The sequence below is a fragment of the Rhinoraja longicauda genome, chromosome 13, assembly GCF_053455715.1.
Source record: "Rhinoraja longicauda isolate Sanriku21f chromosome 13, sRhiLon1.1, whole genome shotgun sequence".
Classification (NCBI taxonomy): Eukaryota; Metazoa; Chordata; class Chondrichthyes; order Rajiformes; family Arhynchobatidae; genus Rhinoraja; species Rhinoraja longicauda.
This window is the reverse complement of record NC_135965.1, coordinates 37265669-37291231: the sequence shown is the minus strand read 5'-3', so window position 1 is coordinate 37291231 and position 25563 is coordinate 37265669. Positions and strand designations below refer to the sequence as shown.

Here is a 25563-nt window from a genome sequence, read left to right as displayed (position 1 = left end):
AAGGCCAAAAATGTATTTTTCTCTTCCCTGCCGTCTTGTCCCGCGGTCAGGCTGTTGGAGTTGCCACGTCGGGGCGGTCGGGGCTCCCGATATTGAAGCCCCCGCTGGGCGGTGAAAGGTCAACGGCCTATTTCAGGCCGCGCCGGATGGTGAAAGGTCCGCGGCGGGCCGACCCAAGCCCCGCGATTCGGGGCGGGCGAACACGCTGCCGCTGCCGGAGCTCCCGATGTCGGCCCCCATCCAGGGGCCTGCGGGCTTCCGACGTCCACGCGGCCCTAGCTGGTTATGTACAAAAGGCAAATGCTTTCTCAAATCTATCTATATACTAAAACTCTCATTTGTTTCTTTGTTTGTTCCTTAACTACAACCAAAACGTTACACGATAGCGTGACAATTTTAGGCCCACCGGTGTCATATTTTAAAAGTTCTTCACATTTTAATGTTTAAATCTATCTCTTAGGGAGGGGGGTGGAGTGAGGGGGGGGGGGGAGAGAGGGAGGGGGTGGAGTGAGGGGGGGGGGAGAGAGGGAGGGGGGTGAAGTGAGGGGTGGGAGGAGGGAGGATAAGGGGGGCTGAGGGGGATGGAGTGGAGGGTGGGGAGGGGAGTGGTTGGAGGGGAAGAGGGAGGGAGAGGAGAGGAGGGGGGGGAGTGGTGGATGAAAGAATGGGGAGGGGGAAGGAGAGGGTGCTGCACCAATGCAGGAGAGGTTTGGGCCCAACAGGTCCACTTGGTCTAGTCCATCCTAAAAACCGTAGGGGCTAGAAATTGACCATTTTATCACCCTTCCCTTAGAACAAATGAACAAACATTTGAAAAGACCGAGAAGGGTGCCAGCATCACTTATCAACTTAAAGAACTGTTTGCAAAGCTAGATGCAAGAGAAATACCAAGGACAGATTTGATTACAAGAAACTTAGGCATGAGCAGCCACGATGGTAAGTAAGAATGCGAGAATAGTTCTGGATATTTCAGACTGGGATACAGTGTGTAAATTATCTGACATGACATGTCCAGTATCAACATTGGGCATAAACAAGAATGGGTATTCAGTCCCTCGTGTCTTCTCTGCATTCAGTAGTATTATGCCCACAATTATACCTGACGCTGCCTCGGCGAGGCCAGCAGAATCATCAAGGACGAGTCACACCCTGGCCACCTCCTTTTCTCCCCTCTCCCATCGGGCAAAAGGTACAGAAGTGTGAAAACGCACACCTCTAGATTCAGGGACAGTTTCTTCCCAGCTGTTATCAGGCACCTGAACCAGAGAGCAGTCTTGAACTATTGTTTACCTCATCGGAGACCCTTGGACTATCCTTGGTCGGACTTAATGGCTTTACCTTGCACTAAAAGTCAATCCTTTGTCATGTATCTGTACAGTACGAATGGCTAATGTAAGCATGTATTGTTATTCCGCGGGCTGGTTAGCGCACAACAAAAGCTTTTCACTGCACTGACCAAACTGACCTCACAACCAATCTTTTTGTACCAACTCCATTCCTATGATTCTTTTACAATATAAAAATCCATTAATCTGTCTTGAATAAACCTAGGAACTCTGCTTCACGAGTCCTCTTTGGCAAGGCGGCGCAGCGGTAGAGTTGCTGTCTTACAGCGCCAGAGAATCGGGTTCGATCCTGACTAAGGGTGCCGTCTGTACGGGGTTTTAAGTCCTCCCTGTGACCTGCGTGGGTTTTCTCTGGGTGCTCCAATTTCCATCCACACTCCAAAGACGTACAGGTTTTTAGGTTAATTGGCTTAGTAAATTTGTAAATTGTCCCTAGTGTGCATAGGATAGTGCTAGTGTGCGGGGATCACTGGCCGGCGTGGATTCAGTGGGTTGAAGGCCCTGTTTCCACGCTGTATCTCTAAACTAAACTAAAATAATTCCAAAGACTTGCAACCCTTTGGCTGAAGAAATTTCTTCTCAATCTCTGTCCTAATTTGCTGACCTCTTACTTCATGACTGGCTCTTGGTTTCTGACACCAGAGCAAAGTGGGGGGAAAAAGCAACAGGTTCAGATCTTCAGATCCAGTCTGAAGAAGGTTTTTCACCCGAAACGTCACCTGCTCCTTTTCTCCAGAGTTATTACCTGACCCGCTTAGTTACTCCAGCATTTTGTGCCTATCTTAGCTTCTGTTCTATCCTGTTGTACCCTGCAATAATTTCATTCATTCCAATAGTTAGTTATATCACTTCTTAGTCTCAATCAAGGTAAGAAAATCCAAACGTTGCAAGCACAGAAAATCTGAAACAGAAAATGTCTGAAATATTTAGCAGGACATGGCAGGTTTTATGATAAGAACCAATCTGAAACACTTTTTTTCTTCCTGCACAGAGGCTGCATAACTTTCTGAATATTTTCAGCATTTTCTACTTTAATTTAAATTAATTGAAAACTTTTTCTACGAGTTGTCGGAATGGTGTAAGCTCTAAAGGTGTGGGTTAGGACATGAAAGTTAATTCATGAAACGTTTTAAAATGTTAATCTGAACTTGCATTTGTACTACTTTTGCAGTGCAATTGTTTAAATTGTGTAAAATATCATGCATTTCGTGCCATTGTAGTAAACATTTTCATGCTAATATTCCACAAGATAAATTGAAGGCCATAGAAGGGTAATTGAAAGTTCGCTGATCACCACAGATATTCTGCAGCACATTATTCAGAGGAAAACATTTAAGCATTGTGAGCGGAATGCAAGACGCACCATATATACAAGATTGAGAACTTACTGCTGGAAATTCACCCAATAGTTCAATGGTGCTTTATTGTCACACGTGCAAAACACAGTGAAATTATTTTTCGAGTCGCCAGATTTGGCGCCATTTCTAGAGTCCGGTCCGTGCCCTAGGTCTTATGGAGCGGTGCCCGATCCAGGCGAGGCGCAGGCTGCTGCAGGGCCTCCAGCCTTCACCTGGATCGTTCAGCGAGCTGACGTCCCTCTCCTCTTCAGAGTTGATAATAGAATTTCCTTTTCTTTTACAAAGATAATTTTCATTATTTCTTTTCCCTGTTCCTTTGAGTGTTCCTCTGCTGAATTCTGACAGGCTCTCGGGCTGGTGTTTAACCTTCCAACGGCATTCGCAATGCTACAAATATCGTTTCCAATTTCGTTGTCACTTCTGAGAATTTTTAACAATGAATAGCTTTTTATTATACAGAATTAAGCAACAAAAGATAATTTTGGTTTATCTTTTAAGTTTACAAACAACAAGATGTGGCAGAATATTTCAGAAGGGTAGTGAATAAGGTTGGCAAAGAAACTGAAGGGCTAACCTGTAACATATTGCAGGTAAGTTGTAATAGATTTCAAACACTCATTCTGGCATGCAATAAAATCCATCTGAGTGGGATCTGATACTGATTTCTATCTTTCGTTCATATGCAAATAGTTTATGATGACTGACCAAATTTGAGGAAGGCATGCATAAAGTTTTGAATGTGAATGTACCTTTTACCGTATCAGATTTTATATGTTACAATAAAGTAGAGCTTGAAAATTGTTGTCATTAATCTTATCATTGGAAGCAAAAGATGTAGCATTAATCAAAATTGTTGTCATTAATCTTATCATTGGAAGCAAAAGATGTAGCATTAATCAATAATTTAATAAATGCCATTTACCCCCTTCCCTACCAACCAGTCTCTTCATATTGTGAAGATACCAATATCTGCACAGTGATTTTGTCTCGAAGGGGATAACTTGTAATAGGGCCACAAATTGTCATTGCTGATAGATAAGAAAACAATATATCATAAAACAAATTCAACAATCCCACACTGGCCGGGGAGAGTCTGCGTTTAAAGGAACAACTGCCTGGAAACCTAATACCCCACTTGGCACAGTAAGATTCCATTTGTAACATCCCTGTAAGAGGACATGAGAAATGTCACCCTTATTATAAATGGGGTGAGCAATAGGGAAATAAAATCAATTGAAAGATTTCAGTTTTGTTGGTTGATAAAGTATCAGTGTGAATTTTATGTGTAGGAAAGAACTGCAAATGCTGCTTTAAATCGAAGTTAGACACAAAATGCTGGATTAACTCAGCGGGACAGGCAGCATCTCTGGAGAGAAGGAGTGGGTCTTCAGAAGGGTCTCGACCCGAAACGTCACCCATTCCTTCTCTCCAGCATTAGTGTGAATTTTATGGTGAGAAAACAACAGGTGGGGTTTTGCTAACTCTTTGTTCCTTCTCACTAAGAATCCGTGTTCTCTGTACCACAAGGCTTTTGTTTGCGTGAAAAAAAAGACTTGTGGCGTATACAAGCAGAGGGAGAAAATGTTCATAAACTAAGAATCTTTTTATTTTATTTCATCCCTAAGTAGAGGGCTAAAGACAGGAGAAGGTTAATGGGATTTGTGGTGGGACAATGATTGTGAAGAAATAAATCATGTAAAAAAGAAAATTATAACATTTTCCTCCCAGATCTACCAAAGTAAAGTGATTAATTGCCAGAGGTGTTTGGAATGCAAAGTTGAAGCCACAACAGAATGCATATTTTTGGATATTCCTTTGCCAGTTCACTCAAATGATAGAGGTATCCACATGCAAAATGTGGTAAGTAACATGTAAATGTTTTTACACGGTTCTGACAAAGCCTGCTTAAGAATAGGATTGCACGAAAAATCAAAGCAGAACCTAGAAATTAATAAAACACAGTACTGCTGGTTGGCGTGGACCCGGTGGGCCGAAGGGACAGTTTCATCGCTGTATCGCGAAACTGAACTAAACTAAATTTGAACATTATCCCCACTTAGAAATATATCCCTAGTTCTAGGTTTCTGAGTCTAATCCACAATCCAGAACTCCCATCCCAACAGCACCATGCGAGCACCTTCACCCAAAGTACTGCAGCGATTCATGGTGGCAGCTTGCCAGGGCCTTCTGAACGGCAATAAAAAATGGGCAACAAACAGTGACTTTGCCAGCAGCTTGCAGATACCAAGAATATAAATTATATATTTTTAATGGTAACAAGAGAACATTGGTTGTTACAGAACAAGTTCTGCAGGTATGATCAGTGGCAAGTTATTGTAAGAAAATAACTGTACAAATCGAAGGTATTTATTCACAAAATGCTGGAATAACTCAGCAGGTCAGGCAGCATCTCAGGAGAGAAGGAATGGGTGACGTTTCGGGTCGAGACCCTTCTTCAGACCCGGGTCGAGACCCTTCTTCGGGTCTGAAGAAGGGTCTCGACCCAAAACGTCACCCATTCCTTCTCTCCTGAGATGCTGCCTGACCTGTTGAGTTACTCCCAGCATTTTGTGAATAAATACCTTCGAGTGGCAGGTTATTAATCAGTGGAACAGTTCCCCCTGTTTTAGCACAAGGAATCACTTCTTACTGAGAGGTTTGTGGGGTTAACTGAGCTCTCAGCCTTTGATGCCCCGGTGGATCCCAAGTGATCCATTCGTTGTTGTTGTTGCAAGTCGTATTGACTAATGGTACAGAGGACTTTCCACAATGGGAACCCAGCGTGGAGGGACCGCCAAGAACAAAGGGGGAACCTGCATGAGGGGAGCTGCCAAGAGAACAAATGGGGACCCGATGAATGTGGGGTGGGGGGGGGGGAGCGACAGGACTGCCAAGAATGAAGAGGGGACCATTGGAGACTGTAATGAATACTCTTTGCATGTCTTGCGTATGGTATGCAAAACAAAGACTTTCACTGTGACGTGTCACATGTGATAATAATATACCTATCAATAAATCAATCAATGCATTCCTACGAATTTGAAACCTTCACCAGATTTGAGTGTATCCTGTTTGACAATCCACCAGTTACTTGGTCGCCTTTGCTTTCTGATTTCTTTGGCCAATCAAACTTAAATTCCCCAGCTCCTTTTGGGAATTGAACTCGTGAATCCAGCATTACTGGACTGATAATGTAACCAGCCATCCCAGATTCCCTCTATCTGCAGTCTGAAGTTAAATATTCTGGTCAACTGAAATAGTTTTTGTTACCTCAAGTGGAAATGATAATAATATTACATTGCTGCAAATTGCTGATGAACTGTTTTGTAGTCAGTTTTTCATTAAGAATTTATTGAATTAAATCACATTTATAATGCACCTCTTAATCTTTCTTTACAGAATGCCACCTTTCAAGACTTCTTGAAAACATCCATTTTGGATGGAGACAATTTGTGCTATTGTGATAGATGTGATAAGAAAACAGAGTCGGAGATTGTGAGTTAATTCTTTGTTCCTTCGATTCCGCTATCCAATTCCTGCTCTTGGTGATAGACACAAAATGCTGGAGTAACTCAGTGGGACAGGCAGCATCTCTGGATAGAAGAAATGGGTGATGTTTCGGGTCGAGACGCTTCAGTCTGAAGAACGGTCTCAACCCGAAACATCACCCATTCCTTCTATCCACATCTGTTCATTACTGCGTGCTCCCAATTCCACCTCCTTGTCATCTTGTAAATCCCCCCCCCACTATTGTTCTCGCTATCTGCCGGATCACACACACAACCATTTGTCTGACTCTCTACTTCTCCATAACGCCATTTTCCTAAAGTGGTGCCAATAACAGTTTGGCTGTTGAGCTCAATCAAGAATTGCTGATTAGTTTAGAAATGTTGTTTAGAGATACAGGCCCTTCGGCCCACCGGGTCCGTGCCGACCAGTTAATCACGCACATTAACAATATCCTACGCCCACTAGGGACAATTATTTTACATTCACCAAGCCAATTAACCTACAAATATGTATGTCTTTGAAGATCTCAGAGAAAACCCACTAAGGTCGTGAGGAGAACGCATGAACTGCGTACAGACAGCACCCGTAATCGGGGTCGAACCCGGGTCTCCGGCGCTGCATTCGCTGTAAGGCAGCAACTCTACCACTGCGCCTCCGTGACGGCCCTGGCCATTCTGGTGTGTTTTCTGTCATGCAGTATCAACCAACACATAATTCTGTGACAACAATGCATCAGAAAAGTCACCAGTGTAATGGTGGGCCAGATCTTCCCATCTACTTATACCTGTGGCCTTTATTAAATACCAGATCATCCATGTACACTAATTACCTGCCCTCTTGTGTCTGTTGATGCAAGTGACCTTTAACTGAAGTATTGAGAATTTGCCTTATTAGTTTCTTCAACCACTCTTTCATCTACATCAGAGAATCTTGAAAATTTGATATTTGTCCAAATGGACAAAAGAAATGAATGCAGATAACATTGTTATCTGAGTGTCAGAATAGACTTCTACTTCTTTTAGATATGTAGTTTCTCTGTCCAAATGATATATATGAAGGCAGTAGAGATCAGACTAAACTTTAGAGTCACTGCAGACACACATTGGTCCCAGATGGGACTAAATTTTGTGTTGACATTTATATTAATGATAGCTTTCTTTTATTTCAGAGATACTATTTTGAAAAGCTGCCACAGATATTGGTTCTGCAGTTGAAAAGATTTGAGGTTGATTATTTCGCCAGGTCTATGAAAAAGATGCACGAAAAAGTTGAAATTCCACTGAAGATGAAATTTCAGAAGAAGCGGGTATATATTTACATTACACTTTAAGCTATTTTCAAATGTTGTCTTTCCATGGATTTTTTTATTTGAGTGGAATCAAAATGGATTTTCTCCTGTAATAATCCCCCAAATAAAAATTTGCTTCCTGCAGTATAGAAAGGAAACCCACAAACAGACCATATCTTACTGTTAGCTAAAATTGCTATCTCCGAGAAGAATATGTTAGTTACACCCTGTCTAAATCATGGACCCCTGTGGCTAGAAAGAAAAATTATATATCTGAACCTTTTAGTTTTTATGGGTTTCGAGAGACAGCGCAGAAACAGGTCCTACGGCTCAACGAGTCTAGGCCTTCCAGCGATCCATGCACTCTAACACTATTGAACACACTGGGGACAAATTATACTTTTACCAAGCCTGTTAGTCGACAAACCTATACGTCTTTGGAGTGTGGGAGGAAACTGGAGCACCCGGAGTAAACCAATGCGAGTCACGGGGAGAACATACAAACTCCATACAGACAGCTCCCGTAGTCAGGATGGAACCTGGATCTCTGGCACTGCGTCTCTAAACTAGTACTCTACCCCTGTACCAACGTGCAGCCCTTTACAAGTGATGTGCAGTTTGCCAAATATTTCAGGTTAGGAAATATCTCTTCATGCAGAAAGTGGTGAAGCTTTAAAATTTTCTAAGACCAGAGGGACATGTGGGTCAGTCATTCGATTCACTCTTAAGAGTAATGGATAGAAATTTGAATATTCAGGGAATCAAATTATATGTGAGTGAGTGAAAGAAAATGATATTGAGGAAGGAAATCAGCCTTGACTTAATTTTGAAGAATGTCAGAAAAGGTTTGAAGCCAAATGGCCTCTACCTACTCCTGTCTCTATTATGTTTCCATACAACACAATAGTGATGCATACTAGTTCAGTTGGGAATAGATAAATCAATGGCTACAATCGACAGGTCAATGTGTCTGTCCACTCTTGGCAACAGCGTTGTTCTGTGAAGAATGGCTCCTCTTTGTACTTCTGCTGTCCTTTTGATCAACAGTATCACAGGGCTTGCATCACTATTCTCCTTGCTTTGAATTTCAGCATAAAGCCAAACCAAACTTTTCCAGTCAGCCAGGATGTTCAGGTAGAAATAAATCACGAGTTACCAGTCTCTAAAGCTTGCTCAATTTAAAATCCCACTGGCTTCTGATTAGAAAGCATGATGGCACAGGAACAGTCAACAATGTCTTTGCCGAACATAGTGCTCAGACCGACTCTTATCTGTCTGCACATAATCCATATCCCTCCATTCCCTGCATATCCACGTGCCTATCCAACATTCTCTAAGGCCACTATCGTATCAGCCTCCACCACCACCCCTGGCAGCTTGTTTCAGGCACCCACTATTCTCCGTGTAAAAAAGAATTGCCCTGTAATTCTCCATTAAAAATGTTATCCCTCACACCCTGTGGCCATGCCCTCTAGTATTTGATATTTCCATCCTGGGCAAAATGTTCTGACTGCCTCCCATAATTTTATAAATTTCTATCAGGTCTCCCTTTAACCTCCTCTGTGTTTCAGAGAAAACAATCCAGGTCTGTCCAACCTCTCCCCGGTGGCCAATACCGTCTAATCCAGGCATTATTCTGGTGAACCTCCTCTGCACCCTATCCAAAGCCTCCACATACTTCCTGTAATAGAGTGACCAGAATTATAGACAATACTCCAAACGCAGCCTAACCCAAGTCCGATAAAACTACATCATGACTTCCTGAATCTCGTGTTCAATGCCCCGACCAATGAAAGAATAAAGCTCCTCTTTGATAAATCTCTTCTCTTTAGCCTGCAAGGTTTATTAGGAGCTTGATGCTTTGGACTTTAAATTATCCATTAAACTGGTTGAGAAAATTTGCAACCAGCAAGGAAAGTGTAAAAATCATTTTAACCAAGGTGTAATTGTTAATTGAACGCCAAATAATCTCTTTGGTACTCATGCTATGAACTGCAATTCTTCCAGGCAGTGAATTTTTGTATAAAATTTATTTAAAAGGCCCTTTATTTCTTTTCATGTCTTTTCCCCTCTTTCTCTACTCGCCCCCTCTCGGGCTCCCCCACCCCCCCCTTCTCATGCCTCTTCCCCCTGTTACTCCTCTTGTAGCTAATTTGGTTCACATGCTATCTTTTGTTATTGCCGTTTCTTCCTCAGCCCTTTTGTGCCTTTAAATGTGTTCTTGCTGGTCACTGTCATCTTAGACATCCTGTTACCATGTTCTACCAGTTCAAGTTACAACGTAAAATATGTTCATCAGCTGAAGGAAGTGGAAAAGTCTTGCCCGTGGCATAGTCTGGCTTCAGTAAGATTGTGCCAATTATGTATCAAATAGACAATAGGTGCAGGAGTAGGCCATTCGGCCCTTCGAGCCAGCACCACCATTCAATGTGATCATGGCTGATCATTCTCAATCAGTACCCCATTCCTGCCTTCTCCCCATAACCCCTGACTCCGCTATCCTTAAGAGCTCTATCTAGCTCTCTCTTGAATGCATTCAGAGAATTGGCCTCCACTGCCTTCTGAGGCAGTGAATGCCACAGATTTACAACTCTCTGACTGAAAATGTTTTTCCTCATCTCTGTTCTAAATGGCCTACCCCTTATTCTTAAACTGTGGCCCCTGGTTCTGGACTCCCCAACATTGGGAACATGTTTCCTGCCTCTAACGTGTCCAATCCCTTAATAATCTTATACGTTTCAATAAGAGCCCCGCTCATCCTTCTAAATTCCAGTGTATACAAGCCTAGTCGCTCCAGTCTTTCAACATACGATAGTCCCGCCATTACGGGAATTAACCTAGTAAACCTATGCTGCACGCCCACAATAGCAACAATATCCTCCCTCAAATTTGGAGACCAAAACTGCACACAGTATTCCAGGTGCGGTCTCACTAGGGCCCTGTACAACTACAGAAGGATCTCTTTGCTCGAATATCCAACTCCTCTTGTTATGAAGGCCAACATTCTATTGTACCTGCATGCTTCCTTTCAGTGACTGATGCACTAGGACACCCAGATCTCGTTGTACGTCCCCTTTTCCTAACTTGACACCATTCAGATAATAATCTGCCTTCCTATTCTTACCACCAAAGTGGATAACCTCACACTTATCCACATTAAACTGCATCTGCCATGCATCCACCCACTCACACAACCTGTCCAAGTCACCCTGCAACCTCATAGCATCTTCCTCACAGTTCACACTGCCACCCAGCTTTGTGTCATCTGCAAATTTGCTAATGTTACTTTTAATCCCTTCATCCAAGTCATTAATGTATATTGTAAATAGCTGCGGTCCCAGCACAGAGCCTTGCGATACCCCACTAGTCACTGCCTGCCATTCTGAAAGGGACCCATTTATCCCCACTCTTTGCTTTCTGTCTGCCAACCAATTTTCTATCCATGTCAGTACCCTGCCCCCAATACCATGTGCTCAAATGTTGCACACTAATCTCCTATGTGGAACCTTGTCGAAGGCTTGCTGAAGGTCGAGGTACACCACATCCACCGGCTCTCCCCTGTCCATTTTCCTAGTTACATCCTCAAAAAATTCCAGAAGATTAGTCAAGCATGATTTCCCCTTCGTAAATCCATGCTGACTCGGAACGATCCTGTTACTGCTATCCAAATGCTCTGCAATTTCGTCTTTTATAATTGACTCCGGCATCTTCCCTCCACTGATGTCAGACTAACTGGTCTATAATTCCCTGTTTTCTCTCTCCCTCCTTTTTTAAAAAGTGGGATAACATTAGCTACCCTCCAATCCACAGGAACTGATCCTGAATCTATAGAACATTGGAAAATGAGACGTGAGGCACATAAATAAATAGAAATACACTGTAAAAAAAAATATTGTATTGAAATTCTAATAGGAAAAGCAAGTTGTGTAAGATTCAAGCTTTGTATTTAATTTGCAGAACAAAAACAACGACAAAACAGAGTGGTGCCTGAGTTCCTCGGTAAGATATTTTATTATTTTCTAATTGTTTCTGTGAATATGAGACAATATTTCTGTTGCTTTGATAGTCGGGGACTATTTTGCTACATGCAAAGCCATTTTATAATCCTAGGCAGATTGAACCAATAATAGGGATAGTTTCAAAGTAATGTGTAATGGTTTAGTACACCATCAAACAAGAATAAATGTTGTTAGGCTGTGAAAGAATGAAACTCTCATCCTTCTATGCTATTGATCTCATAAGTCGACTGACTATGTACATTTCCATTTATTTAACATTTACTTTTACATTTATTTGTTACATTTATATATAAGTACTATCATTCCTGCCCGTATAATTTGGAGTTAATAATGAATGTGACAATGGAATTAATTGTAACTATATTTAAGTTTACGTATTTCAAGCAAACTGATGTCTTGCACCATCTGGTGGCTTTTCACTGATTCTTTCAGGGCCTTGTTTTACATCCTTTGAAGTGACGAAAACTAATTTAGCAATGATATCATAAAAATTATGAAGCATGGGAATCAACCACTGTGCTAATTTAATTATATTTTAATTTGATGTAATTGACTTGTCTTTGACATGGTTCCCAAAGGATTGAGTTGGAAGGAACTGCAGATGCTGGTTTACACCGAAGATAGACACTAAATGCTGGGGTAACTCAGCAGCTCCGGCAGCATCTCTGGAGAAAAGGAATAGATGACTTTTCTGGTCGAGACCTTTCTTCAGACGTGTCTTGAGTCTGAAGAAGAGTCTTGACCGAGTCTTCACCTATTCCTTTTCTCCAGAGATGCTGCCTGACCTGTGAAGCACAAGTCTATTGCTGTCCAAGATTTGCATCCTCTTGTGGGCAATATGAAAACAACATCTCAATGTCCCCCCCCCCCATTCAAATGCATTGGACAGTGTAAAGCTCATGTACTGAATTTGCAGCTGGAGGCTAAATCTCAGCACAAAGTGTGGGGCTGATCCATCTTAGTCTGGGTGAACCTTGGATAGTTTGCTATGTTTTATTATTGCCAAATAACTTCTTTGACACTGAAATGTAATTATGCCTAGGGATGATTTTATCCTTTTAACTTTCAGTTCTTTTCTGCGATTTTAATTTTTTTTCACAGCTTTTTAAATTTTTTTGTCTTTATCCATTTTTTATTTTCCTATTTTTTACTGAGTGGTTGCATTTACTATTCTATTTGACACTTCAGGTTTCAGATTCTACAATGTTTGAAGAAGGATTATTGTAGATATGTTTCTGGATTAGTAATGTCAAGGCCTGCATGAAGGATTCAGAATTTGAATTTAGCTAATTAATCTAACTTGGAATAAATAATGTGTATCTTTGACTGGTGACCATGACACAAATAAGTTAAAACAAATCACGATTATGTTTTGAGGAATAAAATCTGTTAACATTACCTAGTCAGGCGATTGTATGACTCTAGATACCAGACCCGTGTTAAAGTATTCAGCAAATATCTACCATGTGAAGTGATCAAGAATATGACTCAACAGCAGTTTTTTGAGTGCTATTGAGATAAGCAATAATTGATGGTCATTGATAACCACATTCCATAAATGATCACATTGTTTGATCAGTTTACACTACCCATATCTGAAGAACTGCTGGGGGAGATAGAAAAGATTCTTCCCAGTGATGTCCCTGCTGCAGTTCTCCAAGGCTCCTGGATCACTTCCTTCCCTCCCATTGACCTTCCGCTAATTCTAGTCCATGAATTATTCCCCTGCTTCTTTCCCAAGAACCTCTTCCCAGTGCTAGTTTTTGGCTCTGATGAAGCGGTATCAACATGATATGTTAGCACTCGTTCTTCCTCCACAGGTGCTGCCCCAAGGTGCTTTTGACTTTCCTCTTTAGCCCACCCAGTCTTCTCCCAGCTCTCCCATCATTCTCACCAGGGTTCACCTCAACTCTCTTTGTAGGAGGGTGGTGTCTATCAATCAGATTGTTTGAAAGCACTTATTCATCACCTGTGGGATTGTAGCTGTTGGATCACCAGTGACCCTTGGTGTCACACCAATCTTCATCAAGCTCTCTGCAATGGACTCACTGCCCTGTATGAAAAATATAAAAATCTAGCTTCCAAAGAATTAAAGAGCAGGTCTTTACTGCGTCACAGCAACCCGGGTTCCGGGTTTGATTCTGACCACGGGTGCTGTCTGTAGAGAATTTGCATGTTCTCCCCGTGACCTCCATGGGTGTTCTTTGGGATGTGCAGTTTCCTCCCACACTCCAAATATATATAGGTTTGTAGGTTAATTGGCTTTGGTAAAGATTGTAAATTGTCCCTAGTTTGTCGGACAGTGTTAGGGGATGGGGATCGCTGGTCGCCTTGAACTTGGTGGGCTGAAGGGCCTGTTTCCGGGCTGTATCAGTAAACTAAACTAAACTACGTTCACCACATTGACTGGGTGGTTCTCAACACTAACCTGAAGCCCACAATTTGCTAAGTGAGACATCTCATCACTTGCTCCCCAGACTTTCTCCAACAACCTTTGGACCTAAGCTGATTTGCCAGAGAAGTTGATGAGATAGCAATATCCTTAGTTGTTTGTTTTTTTAATTCAATTTCATGTGATTTTCAGAATATTTGTGCCATGGCCCAACAAAGATTAAATGATAAATAATTTGGTGAATGTTATTCCAGTAAGTGGACAATGTAAAATGCTGTTATAATCCTCAACACCCTTTGGATATTGTTTTAATAGGAATCCAACGAAGCAGCGGAGAGGCGACGATCTGCACGATCAGGGATGTCTGGACGATCTAGAAGCCATGAACGTGAAGAGAGCCTGAAATCACAGAGGAATAAGAATTCACAGGTAGGTTTGCTGAGCTTGCCTCATAATATGGGGATTGCGGACGCTTTGCCCATGAGGAAATCCAATAAAATCGCCTCTTGATCTTCTCAATAGACAATAGGTGCAGGAGGAGGCCATTCAGCCCTTCGAGCCAGCACCGCCATTCAATGTGATCATGGCTGATCATTCTCAATCAGTACCCCGTTCCTGCCTTCTCCCCATACCCCCTGACTCCGCTATCCTTAAGAGCTCTATCCAGCTCTCTCTTGAATGCATTCAGAGAATTGGCCTCCACTGCCTTCTGAGGCAGAGAATGCCACAGATTCACAACTCTCTGACTGAAAAAGTTTTTCCTTATCTCAGTTCTAAATGGCCAAACCTTATTCTTAAACTGTGGCCCCTTGTTCTGGACTCCCCCAACATTGGGAACATGTTTCCTGCCTCTAACGTGTCCAACCCCTTAATAATCTTATACGTTTCAATAAGATCTTCTCCCATCCTTCTAAATTCCAGTGTATACAAGCCTAGTCGCTCCAGTCTTTCAACATATGATAGTCTCGCCATTCCAGGAATTAACCTAGTAAATCTACGCTGCACGCCCTCAATAGCAAGAATATCCTTCCACAAATTTGGAGACCAAAACTGCACACAGTACTCCAGGTGCGGTCTCACTAGGGCCCTGTACAACTGCAGAAGGACCTCTTTGCTCCTATACTCAACTCCTCTTGTTATGAAGGCCAACATTCCATTGGTTTTCTTCACTGCCTGCTGTACCTGCATGCTTCCTTTCATTGACTGATGCACTAGGACACCCAGATCTCGTTGTACGTCCCCTGTTCCTAACACGACACCATTCAGATAATACTCTGCCTTCCTATTCTTACCACCAAAGTGGATAACCTCACACTTATCCACATTAAACTGCATCTGCTATGCATCCGCCCACACACACAACCTGTCCAAGTCACCCTGCAACCTCCTAGCATCTTCCTCACAGTTCACACTACCACCCAGCTTTGTATCATCTGCAAATTTGCTAATGGTACTTTTAATCCCTTCATCCAAGCCATTCTCTTCAGCAGTCCCTTAGGATTGAGGATCACTTCTTTTCTGCTCCAGTTCTGTAGATTATGAAATTGCCCGCTGAAGTCAACGTGAGGTATTTAAAGTCATTCTCAGTGGGGCAGACAGCGATTGATGGGAGGTAGATTTTGAAGGCAGTGCACTCTTTTCAACATTTCCAATCGGTTTCATAAGTTGGACCTAGTCAGCCATGATCACATTGAATGGCGATGCTGGCTCAAAGGGCCGAATGGCCTACTCCTGCACCTATTGTCTATTATTCGGCCCTTCGAGCCAGCATCGCCATTCAATGTGATCATGGCTGATCATTTACAATCAGTACCCCGTTCCTACCCTCTCCCCTGCCCCCTCCCTATAATGTAAGCCGACCACCAACACTTTGAGCTGAATGTAATGAGGAGCCTCGAGGAGGACTGAAAATGCAGCGCAATGAAAACAGAAAATAAGAAAATAAAGCGAGTTGAAAGAAAAAGTGTATTTTCTCGAGCGGTCAGTTTGACATTTTGTAATGTTGCACAAGATTCAGAGATATTTCATTGGATTTTTCATCCTAACAAATGGGATGTACAATGCTATCACTATTTAATGAATTGATCTGTATAACATTTTCTTTATAGGAATCCAATGAGGAAAATTTCACAAGGCAACAATCTCTTTCGGTAGGATCAAAACGACGCAGAAACTCAAACCCTGGAGTAAATCCTGTGGTAAGGTGGTCGAAACACGATGAATCGAGAACGTCCTAAGATAAGATATTTAAAGGAAAGGAGGATTAAAAGGGAAAAAGAATGATCTATAAGAGGCCCATAAGGCAACTTGGCTGCAGAGCTAGAATCTTGCATATAATTCTAAACGAGAACCATGTGCCTGCCTCCAAAAGAGATGGATGACATTGCATCAACATTATGGAGAAAGAGATTGAGGTAGTGTTTGTGAAAAACATAAAGAGAAAAAATATTAACAGGTCTATCATTTTAAAAAAATGGATATGCCAAGATTACAAAGAAAGAGTGTATGGACAGAAAGTGCTGGAGTAACTCAACGGGTGAGGCAGCATCTCTGGAGAACATGGATAGGTGACATTTTGGGTCGGGACTCTTCTTCAAAGTGATTGTGACAGGTGAGGGGGAGGGTAGGGAGGGAGAGTATTGGGAGGAAGGAGAGGCAGGTAATAGGGGAGTTTAAGCAAGGAGTTTTTTGGTAATAGGCAGATGGTTGGAACAAAGTGCAGATATTAACACAGAAGGTGTGAGGCAAAAGGGTTGTAGGGGGAGGGAAGAAGTAGGTATAAGACCAGGTGGGGCAGTAAAGGGTGTATGAGGTTTAACCATTATTTTCTGATCATCTTTGGTATTGATCTTTAAAAAGAGGGATGTAGCCCAAATAATTACAGGATGGTCAGGTGGGCAAATTATTACAAACAAAATTGAAAAACATCATTTAGCAAGACATTTGGTGTCCAAGGATCGTCATCTGGGTTTGTCAATTGAAATGAAGTTTATTTTCTATGGAGGTAACCAGGATCAATTGATTTGAAACCTGAGCGACTGCAGATGCTGGAGTATGGAGCAAAAACAAACAACTGGGAGAACTCAGGACAGGCAACATCTCTGGTGGGATGGAATGGCTGACGTTTTGGGTTGAGACCCTTCTTCAGACTCCAGACTCCAGACAAAACAGATCCAGTTTCTCCTTGTTTCTAAAATGCTCCTCCCCGGGCGACATTCTGATGATCTCCTGTGCACCCTCTCCAGTCCATCATATCCTTACAGGATTGTGGTGACGTGAGTTGCACAGTGTAGACCAGCTGAGAGACCAATGGTTTATAAAGTTGGAGCATAACCTCCCTGTTCTTGTATTCAATGCTCCAATGAAGTGCTGCTATCCCATGGGCCTTCTTAACTACATTAACCTACTTTTGCTGGCACAGTCAAGGATCTTTGGACCTACACACCATACTCTCTATGTCCCCACCATTTAAGACCTCGTTAATATTCCCATCACTTATCACTTCGCATTTATCTAGATTAAACTTCGGCTGCCTTTTCTTGGCACAGTTCACCAACACTTTGTTATGGTAAGTGTTTGGCTCCAGATTTACCACTGTGGTGAACACTTAACCTCCCTCTGACCGGGCCAAGCTGGGCAACCAATGATGACCAATAAATGCCAGTCTAGGTAAGGCTGCCTGTATCTCTGGGACAAATATTGATCAATGGCCCCTCTACAAACATTGAACTGTTGTTCCTACAAAAATTGCTCACCGGGTTTTTAAGGGGAAAAGTGGTCATTTAACTTTCCACAATTTTCTGCTTTTATGTTCTCAAGATTTCATAGAACATGGACCTTAATTATTGCTGCATGGAAGGAGGCCAGAGGCCCTTCAGTCCATCAACTTCATCCAAGCATTCCCTTCATCCCTATTTCCCTCCTTGTTTCTCTGTACCCCTGCAACTAATTCAATGGTTCACTGGTCAATGGTTTATTTGTTGTCATGTGCACAGAGATACAGTGAAATGTTTGTTCTGCATGCTATCACATCATACTATACATTAGTACAATAGGTCCCCTTCTGGAACTGCATGCAGAGAGGTACAATGTTCTTAGTGTAGCTTAGAGACACAGTGCGGAATCAGGCCATTCGGCCCACCGAGTCTAGTCTGACCAGTGATAACTTAATTTGAATGTAGCTAAGTATCCTACCAGCAAATTTTTGGTATGTGGGAGAAAACCAGACTACCCAGGGAAACCTACACGGTCACATGCAAACTCCACACTGACAGCACCTAAAGCTAGGATAGAACCCAGGATCCTACATTTGTGATGCTGCAGCGATAACTCCTCCACCAACAAGCTGCGCTCTCCTGTACAGGGGAGCAACTAAATGCTTTATTAATTTTACAAAGTACTCATTGCAAAGAATTTTAAAAGGACGTTAGTGTCAGACAGAAACTAATTGCACAGGAATACATTGGTGAAGAAAAACTTCAAATTTTAAAGTGTGACATATTTCACTTTCTTAAATTGTTGCCAATCTCCCTTCAGATTGACACAACGTACAACCTGTTTGCAATCTGCAATCACGCTGGAGAATTTGGTGGTGGCCATTATGTTGCTCACATTAGACCAGAATCCTCCAGTAAATGGTACTGCTTTGACGATTCACATGTCACTGAGGTAAGTCCTATTTTGCCTTCGTTGAGAAAAGTGTCGTGATTTTTAGAACGAATTATCAGCCCATTTAGGTATTCCAAAATGCAACTTGAAAATTAATAGCCGACAATCATTTTTGGCAAAATTAGACACAACGTGCTGGAGTAACTCAGCGGGCCAGGCAACAACTCGGGAGGAGAAGGATAGGTGATGGTTTGGGTCGGGACCCTTCTTCAGACTTTTTCAGTCTGAGGAAGGCTCCTGACCCAAAACACCACCTTGTCCTTGTCCCCTTTGGTATAAGCCAGCACCTGTAGTTCTTTGTTTCTACATTATTTTGGATATATTGAATGGGATGAAGTTATAGAAGAAGGAATTCATTTTGATTTTATTGCACCAATTCGAAGAAGCATCATAAGAAGGTGAAAAGTTCATTTCCGCTGTCATTCTGCAATATCTACATGCTACTTGGCACCTATTTGACTCCAAATGAATATAGTGGGCTGCAGATGCAGTGTAAATGTTTCTGCACTGCAGATGCATTGGAATCTCGGAGTGCCATTGCTCTACTGTAAGAGGCAGTGAGTTGGGCCACAGATATCAAGCGTTGTATTTTCCTGAGAAATTCTCTGTGTAGTTCATGTTGTAGGAACAAAATTAAGCCTATTAGCCCATCAAGTCAACTCCGCCATTCAATCATGTCTGATTTATCGTTCCCTCTCAACCCCATTCTCCTATCTTTGCTCCATGACCCCTGACACCCTTACTAATCGAGAATCTGTCCATCTCGGTCTTAAAAATATCCATTGGCTTGGCCACCACAGCCGTCTGTGACAATTCCACACGTTCACCACCCTCTGACTAAAGAAACTCTTCCTCATTTCCTTTCTAAAAGTACATCCTTTTATTCTGAGGCTGTGGCCTCTGGTCCTGGACTCGCCCATTAATGGAAATATCCTCTCCACTCACTCTATCCAGGCCTTTTACTATTGTTTTTGTAAATGTGAAATTGTGGGTTCCCTTTTCCAACAACATCTAATCACCCTGGCATTACATACCGTGAGGGTTTTTAACATTGCAGTATCCACTTATAATGCCTCTGCCAGCTCTCTGAATTGGACACAATGAACTGCAGATGCAGCAATCTTGCACTGAATACAAAGTGCTGGAGTAAATCAACAAACCTCCGCCTATATTTCTCCCTCTGGGAGAGATTTACATTTCACTCCTCTTCTATATTTATCCGACACCCTTCTGTCTCCTTTCCATCTCCATCCTTTTGTTTACCTATCTTCAAATCAAGCTTCCTTCACCTGCATCTACCTATCAATTGTGTAGGAAGGAACTGCAGATGCTGGATTAAACCGAAGATAGACACAAAAAGCTGGAGTAACTCAGTGGGACAGGCAGCATCTCTGGAGAGAAGGAATGGGGACGTTTTGGGTCGAGACCCTTCTTCAGACTCCTATCAATTGCCAGGCTTTGCCCTACCCCCCACCTTCCAACTTCTTCCTCCTACAATCAGTGTGAAGAAGGTTCCTGACCCTTCCACAGATGTTGCTAGACCCATTGAGTTCCTTCAGCATTTTGTGTTTTGGTCCAAATCTGTGTCACTGATTCAGTCACATTCCTTCTGGTCCTTACTTTTTCTCAGTCTACACCAAAGATTTATGCTACTTCTGTGCAGTTGAACATTTTTTGAATTTTTCAATAATGTTCTCTCTTTGGATTGTTTAAACGAAAATTATCTGATATTAACTGTGAAATTAATGGACAAATACTTTTACAGACGGAAGACTTTGTTTCTGAAGCATGCCGTGATAATGCAGTTCCCTGCATAAGGTAGAGATGCAGTTTTGTTTTAGTTTAATTTAGAGTTACATGGATAGGCCATTTGGCCCCACCCAGTCCTCGCCGACCATCAGTCACCCGTTCACACTGGTCCCATGTTATCCCACTTTCGCATCCATTCACCACGCACGAAGGGCAATTAACACTAAACAGCATGGCTTTGGGATGTGGGAGGAAACTGGAGCACCTGAAGGAAACCTACGGGATCGTAGGGAGAATGTGCAAACTTGACACAGACAGCACCTAAAGTCAGGATCGAACCCATGCCTCTGGTACTGTGAGGCAGCAGCTCTACCACTGTGCACACAGTTGCTTAGTTTCTTGTAATATATGCTAGATCTCTGCAGAATAGAATATATAAAGATCTAACTTGAACCATTTATGCATTTTAACTACAGATCATCTACAGCATATTTGTTAATGTACAGAAAGGAGAAAGCCAACAACATGGAAGGTAAGTGTTTTTTCATTCTGATATGCCATTGGGAGGTTTTTATTTCAGCAATAATGATGCTGTTCACATCCAAATGCAGCAAGACCTAGACAGTATCCAGGCAAGTAACATTACCGCAAAACGAGTGACAGGCAATGATGATATTCAACAAGAGAAAGTTCAGCTATCATCCCTGACATTCAGAGTCATTACCATCACCATATCCCTCGCTATCAGTATGCTTGAGACTACCGTTGACCAGGCAACTGAGCTGTAGTTTAGGACAGACATCATGTCTAGGAATCCTGGGGTGAATAATTCACCTCCTAACTCACCAAAATATGTTCACCATCTACAAGGCTCAAGTCTGAAATGTGATGGAATACTCTCCATTTGCCTGGAAGAGTGCAGCTTCAACAACACTCAAGAGGTTATGACACCAGATAGGAAATAGCTGCCCACTTGCCAGGCACCCCATCCAAACCATTCACTCACTCCACCACTAGTGCACAGTTGCAGCAGTTGGTACCATCTTCGGGATGCATTGCAACAACTTGCCGAGAGTCTTTTGGACAGCACCTTCCCAATCCATGACCTCTACCAACTAGAAGGACGAGGGCAGCAAATCCCGTCAATTGGAATTGCCTTGCAAGCCACACACCATTCTGATTTGGAAATGTATCGCTGTTCCTTCACAGCTGTTGGATCAAAATCCTGGAACTCCCTCTCTAACCAAATTATAGGTATGAGACCACAAGAGTGAGGTACAGTGAAAAGCTTTTATGTGCTAACCAGTCAGCGGAAATACATGACTACAATCAAGCCATCCATAGTGTACAGATACATGACAAAGGGAATAACATTTGGTGCTAGATAAAGTCTAGGAAAGTCCAATTAAAGATAGTCCTAGGGTCTTCAGAGTTGATAGTAGCTCAGGACTGCGCTCTAGTTGTTGATAGAATGGTTCAGTTGCCTGATAACAGCTGGGAAGAGACTGTTCCTGAATCTAGTTTGTGTTTTTACACCTGTTCCTCTTGCCTGATGGGAGAAGGAGTGACCAGAGTGAGACTAGTCCATGATAATGCTGGTGGCCTTGCCGAAGCAGCGTGAGGTGTAAATGGAGTCGATGGAAGGGAGGTTGGTTTGTGCGATGGCCTGTGTTGTGTCCACAATTTTCTGCAATTTCTTGCGAACTTGGATAGAGCTGTTCCCAAACCATACTGTGACCAAAGCAATGTTTCAACTTATTGGCCTTTTGTCAGAACTCACCCATTCTCTTACATACTGTATTTATCTGAAAAAGGGTCTCGACCCAGAATGATACCTATCCATGTTCAACAGAGATGCTGCCTGACCTGGTGAGTTACTCCAGCACTTTGTGTCCTTTGTTGTATCAGTGTTAAATCCTGGGGGCTGCAGAGTGCCGCATCGGAAGATGAGAGACTGTTCTCTGACTTTATGTTGTGTGTTATTGGAACTGTGTGTCATTGAAGCCAGAGACTGAGTGGGATGGAGTATTGGAGTAACGGACAATTGGAAGCTCAGTGCCTCTGTTGGGAGCTGCACTGTTCTACACCTGGTGGTTCCACCCAGTCTGCACATGGTTGCTCAAACATAGAAGAGATCACATCAAGACAAGTGACTGCAATTCGACGGAGTGGAAACGATATAAGTGAATTGCTGTTTCAGCAGCGTGGAGGGTTGGAATCTCGGGATGGGCAGGTGTTGCATCACCTTGAGATTGCATTGGAAGATTTCACAAGGAGAGTGGGTGTTGGTGGAAACAGAAAACTAATCCAGGGAGATTAGACTGCTGGAAGAAGGCATGGTTTGTTTGTTGGTGACGTCATGTCCAATGTGGTGAAGGGCACGGCATGGAAGGTGATTCCTTGAATGTGGAGGTAGGTGGGGCAGCATTTGAGGACCACAGCAATTCCACCCTGGCTGGAGGAGATGGAATAAGAGAGATAGGAAAGCAAGAGGGAACCCATTAAAACTTGGAGAAAATGCAGAATCCATTCATTCTCGGACTTCCTCCATGTTTAGGAGCAGAATTAGGCCATTCGGCCCATCAAGTCTACTCTGCCATTCAATCATGGCTGATCTATCTTTCCCTTTCAACCCTATTCTCCCGCCTTCGCTGCATAACCCCTGACACCCATGCAGCTGCTCAGTTGCTCCATCCATAACACAAAGAGGAAAATGGTGAGAGGATTTTGGGGGGTGGATAGATTCTGCTAGATGCCACTGAAGGAAGTTCAACACAAAGTAGTTTAATTTTTACGTCTTGTTCTTCTCATCCCAAAGCTTTTTCTTGACTTGCATTACGAATGCCTCTTTGCCCTTCCTCGCAGATAAAAGCGTGTGAATGTTTTTAACTGCTGGTACAGGAAATCTGAAAATAAAAACCCAGCCTGTTGGAAAATTCAGCAGATTAGGCAGCATCTGTGCAAGGTGAACCATTCAATGGTTCAGGTCAGGGACCCTTCATTTAGTTGTTCCAGCATAACTTCACAAGTGCTAGGAGCAGAATTAGGCCATTTGGCCCATCAGGTCTACTCCGCCACTCAACTATGGCTGATCTATCTTTCTCTCTCCTTCCTTCTCCCCATAACCCCTGACACCCTGCCTTAAAAATATCCATTGACTTGGCCTCCACAGCCTTCTGTGGCAATGAATTCCACAGATCCACCACAGATTCTTTTGGTTTTGACTTTGATATAAAAGCTAGATGGGATAGCAGTTCTTCACTCAAGTTAAATGCAGTCACATCCCCATTGAGTTAATTTGTTAACATTCGCACAGTTTTATGAAATCTTCCCTTCTCTCCAGAGATGTTGCCTGCCCCGCTGAGTAACTCCAGGCAGTTTGTGTCTATCTCAGGTTTGTAGGTTAATTGACTTGGTATAAATGTAAATTGTCCCCAGTGTGTGTATGATAGTGTTACTGTGTGGGGTTCACTGTGCAGAGTGGACTCGGTGGGCCTCAGGGCCTGTTACCATGCTGTATCGCTAAACTAAAGTGTATAAGGGAGGATTAAAATTAATCTCCTCCACCTTGCAAGGTAAGATAATTTACAATTTAAAAAAAGACACACAGTGGCGGCGTAACTCAGTGAGTCAGGTAGCATCTCTGGGGAATATGGATAGGTGATGTTTCAGGTTGGGAACCTTCTTCAGACTATCTGCAGTAGTGGGGGAGTAAGCTGGAGGAGAGGTGGGGGCAGGACAAAGTCTGGCAAGTGACTGGTGGATGCAGATGAGGTGGGGGTTTTGATAGGGAGATGGTCGGACAAAGACCAGAGATGAAAAGACAAAAAGCGTGAGATAAAGAGATAAGTATAGAAAAGGCTAGAAATGTAAAGCTGTTGGAAGAAATATATAAAAAGATAGACACAAAAAGCTGGAGTAACTCAGCGGGACAGACAGCATCTCTGGAGAGAAGGAATGGGTTCGAGACTCGAAATATAGATGGAAGGGGATGGGGAGAAGGGGAAAGGAAGAAATGGGTGTGCATCCAGGTGGGAAACAGGGAAGAGAGGGATGAATCGTGGGGAAGGCCAGTTCATTGGCTATATTTAAGAGGGAGTTAGATGTGGCCCTTGTGGCTAAAGGGATCAGGGGGTATGGAGAGAAGGCAGGTACGGGATACTGAGTTGGATGATCAGCCATGATCCTATTGAATGGCGGTGCAGGCTCGAAGGGCCGAATGGCCTACTCCTGCACCTATTTTCTATGTTTCTAAGTACCTAGTTTAGAATTACCTGCGTTTGCCCATCTTGAACAATTCATGTTGAGTAGTTTACTTACTGTTTAGCCATGTAATTATTATGTAAAGGCTTATTTACGCCATTCACTATTGTATTTCTAGAATCTGTTGGGGGCACTGATACAGATGCGAAAACTCAAAGGATCAAGACACAAGGAATACGTGATGGAGGAAACACAGGCCAACAGAGCAATGAAACTTGCTACCCAAATTTACCAAGTCCTCCAGGCAAGAATCGTATACGAACAACAAACAGAGGTGAAGTGATAAGAGAAAGAGATGGCAGACACCAGACTGAAGCTGTGGTAGATAATAGGAACAAACCAACTGTAGGTGACAAATCAGATGAAAAAAATATTAAAGGCAGCAAAGAAACGAGAGCAGAAAAAACAATAAGTCAGTGTAGCAATGAAAACAGTCAAATTGAAGTGAAATTAGAACAAGCAGAACTGACTGATGTAATAAGTGTAAGTAATGATAATGAAAAGGGTCGATTGATAACAAATACAGCAATGGAAACATGCACTGAGGCAGAATCTGCAAAATCGGGAGAAGGATTGTCTGTAACCGACAGCACAGAAGCAAACGACTGTGGATGTTGTCGTATTTTCCAAACTTTCTCAAATAATCTGAAAGAACATTTTTGCTGTTAGGTAAAAAATATCTGAAGGAAAAATGAGAATGGTAATGATCAATTAAGCAAAATAAAACCCTTTCATTCAATTTCTTGAAATTCGTTTGGTTATAAATTAGTTTTTGTGAATTCAGAAGCAAATTATTATTTATTACCATAAATAATTTATGCTACTCCTTATCTTTCACATACAATTTCCTTGTTTGGCAGAATATATAATTTCCATAGGCCATTTTTAAGGTGCAGCCTCTATTATCAATGACAAAGCTTCTGATCTTTTGGCCAGATATCTCCTTCTATGGTTCAATGTGAATATATGG

General features: G+C 42.5%; 1 protein-coding gene across 1 annotated transcript in view; it reads left to right on the top strand.

Annotated features, from left to right (window-relative positions):
- The window catches only part of LOC144599256 (ubiquitin carboxyl-terminal hydrolase 47-like), a 28353-nt gene extending 3054 nt beyond the window's left edge, over nucleotides 1-25299 (top strand). The window contains exons 3-14 of the mRNA XM_078410019.1: nucleotides 794-936; nucleotides 3203-3294; nucleotides 4433-4564; nucleotides 6104-6199; nucleotides 7383-7520; nucleotides 11460-11501; nucleotides 14229-14342; nucleotides 16022-16111; nucleotides 18450-18581; nucleotides 20347-20399; nucleotides 20807-20862; nucleotides 24712-25299. Coding sequence (XP_078266145.1) covers nucleotides 794-936; nucleotides 3203-3294; nucleotides 4433-4564; nucleotides 6104-6199; nucleotides 7383-7520; nucleotides 11460-11501; nucleotides 14229-14342; nucleotides 16022-16111; nucleotides 18450-18581; nucleotides 20347-20399; nucleotides 20807-20862; nucleotides 24712-25262 — 1639 coding nt within the window. The 3' untranslated portion in view covers nucleotides 25263-25299. The remainder of the gene's footprint in view (nucleotides 1-793; nucleotides 937-3202; nucleotides 3295-4432; nucleotides 4565-6103; nucleotides 6200-7382; nucleotides 7521-11459; nucleotides 11502-14228; nucleotides 14343-16021; nucleotides 16112-18449; nucleotides 18582-20346; nucleotides 20400-20806; nucleotides 20863-24711) is intronic.
- The last annotated feature ends 264 nt before the right edge of the window (nucleotides 25300-25563 follow it).